The sequence below is a fragment of the Calidris pugnax genome, unplaced genomic scaffold (genome assembly GCF_001431845.1).
Source record: "Calidris pugnax isolate Ruff unplaced genomic scaffold, ASM143184v1 scaffold17, whole genome shotgun sequence".
NCBI classification, from domain to species: domain Eukaryota; kingdom Metazoa; phylum Chordata; class Aves; order Charadriiformes; family Scolopacidae; genus Calidris; species Calidris pugnax.
This window is the reverse complement of record NW_015090794.1, coordinates 2,723,081-2,731,591: the sequence shown is the minus strand read 5'-3', so window position 1 is coordinate 2,731,591 and position 8,511 is coordinate 2,723,081. Positions and strand designations below refer to the sequence as shown.

General features: G+C 47.8%; 1 protein-coding gene across 9 annotated transcripts in view; it reads left to right on the top strand.

Annotated features, from left to right (window-relative positions):
• The window catches only part of HAGH (hydroxyacylglutathione hydrolase), a 13,271-nt gene extending 5,336 nt beyond the window's left edge, over positions 1-7,935 (top strand). For 8 of the 9 annotated variants that reach the window (XM_014936307.1, XM_014936304.1, XM_014936310.1 and 5 more), the window contains 6 exons: positions 415-532; positions 1,618-1,726; positions 2,692-2,795; positions 4,730-4,831; positions 5,298-5,377; positions 5,896-7,935. In XM_014936307.1, the coding sequence (XP_014791793.1) occupies positions 415-532; positions 1,618-1,726; positions 2,692-2,795; positions 4,730-4,831; positions 5,298-5,377; positions 5,896-5,995 (613 nt within the window). In that variant the 3' untranslated portion in view covers positions 5,996-7,935. The remainder of the gene's footprint in view (positions 1-414; positions 533-1,617; positions 1,727-2,691; positions 2,796-4,729; positions 4,832-5,297; positions 5,378-5,895) is intronic. The other variant, XM_014936306.1, reaches the window with a different exon arrangement.
• The last annotated feature ends 576 nt before the right edge of the window (positions 7,936-8,511 follow it).

Sequence of the window (8,511 nt, the reverse complement as noted above, 5' to 3'; positions counted from 1 at the left end):
GTGGCTGGAGGGCCAGCCCTAATCTGGCAGGACCAGCACTGAATGCTGAGCTGTTTGGACATCTGTGTGCCTACTTCATGGTGTCTTGTGGGACACTGAATTACATATATCCCAGTTATCCCAAACTCTTCCTGCTGTAGTTACTGGAGAGTCGACTTTGAGCCCCTAAGGCTGGTGTTTTCCAGCTAGGTATGAACTTGGGGGGTTGATCCCTTGATCCCTTCTCTCACTGCCCTGGTTACTGGAGAAATGATACCCACTCGTGTTAACATGGCATATCTTTTGATACGAGGACAATGTTAGATACTGGGAGAGTAGTAGATCAGAAATGATCACCTGGAGGTTACCATTGCAATAGGAGTTAAGATGGATTTGTCTTTGTCCCTACCCAAATCCATTTTTCTGACCTTCCAGGGACCATGCTGGAGGAAATGAGAAGCTGGTAAAGATGGAGACGGGGTTGCGTGTGTATGGGGGAGACAGCAGAGTCGGAGCACTGACACAGAAAGTGTCTCACCTTACTTCACTCAAGGTAAAGGGAGTGAGCTGCAGGACTCGGCTGGGGGCATCTCCTGTTTGTGTCACAGGTTTAGAGCTGGACCAGTGTGGTCCAACCTGAGTTAATATTGTGGTTGCAGCTTTTTTTTCCTTTCAACATCTCTTGGATGGAGTTGATAGTTTAAGTCTAGCTTTCGCCCTTTTCCAGCCCTTTGAACCATAGCTCCTCTGTCTTGATTTGGCCGGTGATACTTCATTGATGAGAACACTGGCACGGCTCAGACACCTGCACTGCTGGGTGTCCATGTGCTTCTGGACAGCTGCCTTACCTGGGGTGGTCAGAACCCATGTGTGAAAGGATAGGGCTTGTGCTCTGCTTAGAGCCTAATTAGCAGCGAACAAATGCCAGTGGTCCTCTCTGAACGAAAGCTGGAGTAGGGGGTGAAGAGGAAGCAGGCCAGCAGTGCTAGCTGCCTGCCTTGCTTTTCCAGAGCTAAAGCAGCAAAACTTGTTGGAACCTATCCGTTTGTTTACAGACGAGCTGGCAGATGACATGAACTGCTGTGAAATGTGCAGGCTGGCATGAATGTCACTGCTAGTCTTGAGGTGCACTTTTGGGGGGGGGGCAGCAGGAAAAAAGGGAGTACAGAAATACATGGGAAGGTGTGCAAATTAGGGCTGTGGGGGAAACATCTCCTTGGCCTCGTGAATGTGTTTAATCCTTCCCTTTTTGTGAGCGTTATCCACTTCTTCCCTTTGGCTTCATTTTTGTTTGGAGCTTTTTACACTTGATTAACTTTGTTTAGGATTTTTTTTGTTGCTCTGGATCTGCTTGCTCTCGCTGCCAACCAGACGCCGAGTCCCTCTGCATGTAAATGAAAGAATCTGGCATTTCTCTTTGTCACAACACCTGCTAGGAGGAAACAGCTCCCTTCCAAGTTCCTGCCATAAAACTCTTTTGCTGGACTCTCCCAGGAGCAGAGCTGATGTTTACTGCCCAGCTATGTCAGAATTTGCCTGTAGGACTGCTAGACCAATGTAAATAGTTGCCATTCTTTTCTAACCGTACAAATGCTAGCAAACAGTAGCTTAAGCTCTAGTCTTCTGCCTTCTTCTCAGGTGGGATCTCTTAATGTGAAATGCCTCTGTACGCCGTGTCACACTTCTGGACACATCTGTTATTATGTGACTAAGCCAAATAGCTCCGAGCCACCTGCTGTTTTTACAGGTGAGGAGTTGGGAGGTTACCTTGCCGGCAGTCTGTGTTGCAAAGAAATAAGTTCTCCCTCTGCCTGTGTGCTCCTGACTCTGGATGTGCATCCATCCCTTACTGCCCGTGCAGCTGGTTAACATCCACGTCTTGCCCCCTTACCAAGTGCTACCAAGTAGTAGTTGTAGATGAAACTGGTGAAACCTCTCCGGGTTTGTAAACCATTGCTGGAGACCCTGCAAGCAACATCAAGAGCTAGCCCTGGATGAGTCCTACATCTGGCATTTTCTTCCTTGAAACAAGAGCTGTTGGTTTATTGTCTCAGGCCAAACTGTGGCTGATTCCAAAACCTGTTGCTTTTCCTTATGTTTGTACTCGTGTCTGTAACAAAACTGAGAGAGGAGAAAATAGGGGAGTAAGAAAGGGCTCCATCTCTGGTAGCCAGGTTCCGGATCCTGTTTTGGAGAGCAGGGTTCCCCCTTCCCTCAGACTGCACCCAATCTCCCCAGGCTGCCATCTCATCCCTCTCCTGACGGGCGTTCTCCAGAGCTTGCACCAGCTGCTGCATGGAAGAAGTTACGGCTTAAGCAAGATTTTAGGGAACACTGGGTAGAAAATGCAGAGGCGACTCATTTTTGTTCAGCTTCACGGCAAAGAGAACGAGTGTTCCTTGTCCACTCCAGAAAGGACAAGAGGGGACAGCAGACTGCCCACAGACAGGGAAGTGCTGGCATGGTTTGCCTGGCAAGGCTGTGGGGTTTCGTGCATTAGAAGTTGCATTTTCTGCGTAGGTTTATGTATCCCTGAGCCCATGTGGGGCAGCAAGGGTAGCCTGGCTCTCCCTGTCCCTGCTTGGTGAGCTGCAGCGAGGACAGCAATGGCAGGACTGAGCCCTCGGGGACCCTGCGTGCTCACGCTTCGGTGTGAGGAGCCTTGTCTGGTCCTGATGCCGTGTCACACCTCCCATCACACCTCCCTTGCAGGTGACACGCTGTTTGTGGCTGGTTGTGGCAAATTCTTCGAGGGAACCCCGGAGGAAATGTACAGAGCGCTGATTGAGATTTTGGGCACCTTGGACCCCCAAACGGTACGAACCTCTCCTTTTGTTCACTGACCAGAAGCTACTACAGACATCAAAAAAAACATCTTCCTAGTAATACTGTTGTTCAAAGAGAGAATTTCTCATGTGTTGAAGGAATGAATGATTAAATCAGGAATTGTCTTTGATGCTGGATAGCCAGAGTCATAGAATCATAGAATTGTCTAGGTTGGAAGGGACCTTTCAGATCATCTAGTCCAACCATCAACATCACCCTGATAAAATCCATCACTAAACCATGTCTCTAAGCGCTATGGCAACCCAGCTTTTAAATCCCTCCAGGGATGGGGCCTCAACCCCTTCCCTGGGCAGCCCATTCCAAGGCTTAAGAACCCTTTCCATGGAAACATTTTTCCTAATCTCCAACCTGAACATCCCTCCCCTGGCACAACTTGAGGCCATATCTACCCCAAATAACACTTGTGCTTTGTGGGGAAAAGAGTAAGGGCTGCTGCTTATTAGAACTGAAACTAGCTGATTGAGATTTTGGGCACCTTGGACCCCCAGACGGTACGAACCTCTCCTTTTGTTAAGTTAACTGACCAGAAGCTACTACAGACATCAAAGAAACCGTCTTCCTAATAACACTGTTGTTCAAAGAGAGAATTTCTCATGTGTTGAAGGAATGAATGATTAAATCAGGAATTGTCTTTGATGCTGGATAGCCAGAGTCATAGAATCATAGAATTGTCTAGGTTGGAAGGGACCTTTCAGATCATCTAGTCCAACCATCAACATCACCCTGATAAAATCCATCACTAAACCATGTCTCTAAGCGCTATGGCAACCCAGCTTTTAAATCCCTCCAGGGATGGGGCCTCAACCCCTTCCCTGGGCAGCCCATTCCAAGGCTTAAGAACCCTTTCCATGGAAACATTTTTCCTAATCTCCAACCTGAACATCCCTCCCCTGGCACAACTTGAGGCCATATCTACCCCAAATAACACTTGTGCTTTGTGGGGAAAAGAGTAAGGGCTGCTGCTTATTAGAACTGAAACTAGCGAGCTGGGATGCCTGGGCTCTTTCATCAGGCTTGCCCTGTTGTTCCTGCTGTACCATGACATTGATGATGGTACCTGGCACTCCACTTTGTACCTTCAGAGTTACCCAGCCCATTCCAAGGCTTAAGAACCCTTTCCATGGAAACATTTTTCCTAATCTCCAACCTGAACATCGAATTGTCTTTGATGCTGGATAGCCAGAGTCCTCTGGGAAGGAAATACCTACCCCAAATACACTTGTGCTTTGTGGGGAAAAGAGTGAGGGCTGCTTATTAGAACTGAAACTAGTCCCCCAAACGGTACGAACCTCTCCTTTTGTTCACTGACCAGAAGCTACTACAGACATCAAAAAAAACATCTTCCTAGTAATACTGTTGTTCAAAGAGAGAATTTCTCATGTGTTGAAGGAATGAATGATTAAATCAGGAATTGTCTTTGATGCTGGATAGCCAGAGTCATAGAATCATAGAATTGTCTAGGTTGGAAGGGACCTTTCAGATCATCTAGTCCAACCATCAACATCACCCTGATAAAATCCATCACTAAACCATGTCTCTAAGCGCTATGGCAACCCAGCTTTTAAATCCCTCCAGGGATGGGGCCTCAACCCCTTCCCTGGGCAGCCCATTCCAAGGCTTAAGAACCCTTTCCATGGAAACATTTTTCCTAATCTCCAACCTGAACATCCCTCCCCTGGCACAACTTGAGGCCATATCTACCCCAAATAACACTTGTGCTTTGTGGGGAAAAGAGTAAGGGCTGCTGCTTATTAGAACTGAAACTAGCGAGCTGGGATGCCTGGGCTCTTTCATCAGGCTTGCCCTGTTGTTCCTGCTGTACCAGGACATTGATGATGGTATCTGGCGCTCCACCTTTGTACCTTCAGAGTTACCCAGTGTCACTCTTCCTTTCTCTTCCTAGAAAGTTTACTGTGGTCATGAATACACGATCAACAATCTCAAGTTTGCTCGACACGTTGAACCCAATAATGTCCATATCCAGGAAAAGCTTGCTTGGGCCAAGGTAAGCTGCTTCATCCTTTTCTTAGACTTGATGCTTTCATAGAGCCAGAGCCTCCCTGAGGAGTTAGAGGAGGGGAAGCAATGTTGGGGAGAAAGAGAGGCTGAGGGAAGGGAGATAAGAGCCAGGAGCTGCAGTGTGTTGTATGACCAGGGGAGTGATGTGTTGGGGAGTAGGGTCTGTGTGTGGCCCAGTGTGTGTTTTTGCTGTGTGGTGGAGATGTGACCCTCCCTGGAAGCTTCTTGGTATAATTACAGGCTGATGTCCACGTCTGTCTGGGAGGCACAGCTGTGTCCTGAGTTGCTCTGTGTGTACCTCAGTGCTTGTCTGTCTGTCTGTGTGGATAGACCTGGGAAAGGCCTGGCCTGAGGAGCAGCTCTGCAGCTCTAACCCTGCATGGTTAATATATGGGACATTTCTCATTCACCAAAACGTTCTTTCTTAAGCAGAAATCTCTCCCTTGTTACAGGCAAAGTATGACAGTGGTGAGCCCACCATACCCTCCACCATTGCAGAAGAGTTTACGTACAACCCCTTCATGCGAGTGAGGTACGGAGGAAATGTGGGTGTGGGGGTGGTCCTTGTGTTGGGAGGGGGGATGTGGGAAGGAGGAGGTCTCCAAAAAAAGAGCCATAACTGCCTGGCATATTCCTCTTCTGATGCCCTCAAGACCCTCCTTAAAATACACTTGCTGTCGTGGCAGAAGCTTGCTATTGTGAAATTTGGAGGGTTGTGGTGAGCGTCTCTGCCCGTGCTAAGCACCCTGACTCAAGAGGCAGAACAAGCTCCATTGGGTAATTATGTTTCTTCATCAAGCAGTGTCTGGCAGACGGGCACAGCAAAAGATGCTGTTCAAGGCATGAGAGTGTTTGCAATTTCCTCTTGCCAGTGTTTAAACCCGGGGAGCTGATAAGCCTGTCCCAGAGCCTGCCAGAGCCCTGAGTCTTTGATCTTTAAGCGCCACATTTCCCCTTGATGCAGGTGAAAGGTGTCAGTAGTGGCTTCATAGATGAGATTTTTATCTTGCAGTCTCTGCATTTGCTTTCCCTGGTGTCCCCTCCTGGCAGGGAGAAGACGGTTCAGCAGCACGCTGGGGAGACCGACCCCATCCGAACCATGGGGGCCATCAGGAAAGAGAAGGACAACTTCCGAGTCCCCAAGGACTGAGCACTCTGCCTGGATCACTTTAATGTCAGTTTAAGTGTAATTTAGACTATTCAGATATTTTAGAGTTGAGTTCTTCTGTTGTGGTTGAGAAAGTCATATTTAGGTTTTTATTTTTGTTTTAATTAAGAAAAAAAAAGCACTTTGCCCTTGCTGAGATCTTCTACAGCATATTTATATTATGATGAAGAATATTTATCCTTCTGTTGCTGGCTCTCAAACTGTCCCATGTGTCACATGCAGATCATTTTACAAGTGTTGGTACGTGGCTCGAAGTCTGGGGTGGGGAAGGGTCAAACCTTGAGGTCTAGGAAAAAGCTCCTGATATTTTTGTAGGAGCCAGATGCGAATGCAGAGAGTGGGGCTGGGGCCCAAGAAGTCTTCATTTAAAACAGAGACAAAAAATGCAGAAGCTACATTACCAGCTGAAAATTTGAACTTTGCTTCCATGCTGCTGCTTAAACAGTCTGTTGCTTCTGGCTCCACTAAAACCAGATCTCAGTGACAGACCTGCTCTGCCACCACCAGTTCAGGGCTTAGTTTGTGAAATAGGCAGGGTACTGGGGAGTGGCACACGCAGACTGTCCAGCTTTCCTCTTCTCTCTCACTTTCCTTGTCGTGGACTGCAGTAACTTTTCCAGGCAGTGTCTCTGGCTTCCAGACTGCACCCTTGCTTAACCCTTTCGCTCTTAACGTCAGCCTGTTTGCACGTAGCTGCTTACTGCTCTTAAGTGTGAGCTGGATGTTACTTGTGTTAGTACCACGCAAACGAAGAAGGGATTTGTCTGCTGGTCCAAAACCCTGAGAAGAAACCCCTTACTAGTGTCTCACTGTGTGTCTAACAGCTGAGCAGTGATGAGACTCCTCCAACAGATGCTTTGCTGCTGATAGCCAGAGTGGCTGCTTTGTACCTTGGTGTGAGTAACGTGGCAAATGGGCATTTCTTAGCTGGGTGCTGTGCCCCAGGGAGAGAGCGACTCACTGGAGGTCCCTGCCCTGAGCCTGAGGGTCTCCAGCTGAGGGGCCTGGCTCACAGCAGATGCTCTGTGCTGCTGGGGTTGATCTCCCACCCTGTGGGCTCTGCCTGGGCCAGCCTCTGCTAGAAAGGCCACAGTGGTGATATCAGTGCTGAGGGTGTCCACATATTCCCAGATTAAACAGGGCTCAGATCTTGCACCCCCTGAGAAACCACATTAGCGTGGAACGTTTCTTGTTCTTGGTTGGTCCATGGGGCTTAAAAGCCATCCCTGTTGTCGGAGTTGTGCTGTGAGACCCCACTCTGCAGCCAGGGAGGGAGCTTCCCCTTGGGTTGTCTTTCTCACGGGGAATAGTGTATTGAAGTGGACCAACAGGATAAACTTTGGGGGAAGATAAATCCAGATTTTTCAGTGAGGGGCTCACCCCCTTCCTGCACCTCCCATCCTCCAGCTCAGTGGCTTTAAACAAGAGAGATGGGAGTGAAGGGTGGTAGGACCCAGCCTTGCAGGCTCAGCATCTGCGTTTTTTCTTCCTCCTAATCTTATTTTCTTCCTTGTTTCTTGGTCTCGGCTGCGTGCTGCAGCTCTGCTCAAGTACAGGACATTTCCAAACAAAACTAACAAAAGATTAAAATTATTTTGGTTCCAGTTTCTCCCCCTCTCTCCAGTGAGCCTTGGTAAGTAATGCCACCGTGGAGTCCGTAACCGCCCGGGTGTCACCAGAGTAACTTTGGTCTGCTGTTCTAACGAACAGGCTGAATGGCAGTGTGTGAGCCGGATTTGGTGCAACACCATTTCTTTATTTGCTTTAAAAAAAAGGTAAATTTTTATGTAGTTCAGAAAAAAAATTGGTACCTAAAACTTTACTGCCTCCTTAACATGAACGCTGTGCTGCTACAACGGAGCGTGACTGTACTGATGGCTGTTTGACAAATGAGCAAATAAATCATAACAGCTGTAAATTGAGCATTGCTGGGATGGTCTGGAAGAAGGGGGGGTTCTTTATCTCACAATTTTTATTTTTTATTTTTTACTAGTAATTGAAGTCAACCAACTGGGAAGTGTTTTCTACTTAATCCTGGGAGGGAGCGGGTGGCACTTGGAGATCTTCTGGGGCTTTAGTCAAGGTCTTGTTACAACTGTGTTTTGTCTTTGGAAGAACGGAGTGTGCTCAGTGCTTGTTTGGTTCCAGTTTCTCCCCCTCTCTCCAGTGAGCCTTGGTAAGTAATGCCACCGTGGAGTCCGTAACCGCCCGGGTGTCACCAGAGTAACTTTGGTCTGCTGTTCTAACGAACAGGCTGAATGGCAGTGTGTGAGCCGGATTTGGTGTAACACCATTTCTTTATTTGCTTTAAAAAAAAGGTAAATTTTTATGTAGTTCAGAAAAAAAATTGGTACCTAAAACTTTACTGCCTCCTTAACATGAACGCTGTGCTGCTACAACGGAGCGTGACTGTACTGATGGCTGTTTGACAAATGAGCAAATAAATCATAACAGCTGTAAATTGAGCATTGCTGGGATGGTCTGGAAGAAGGGGGGGT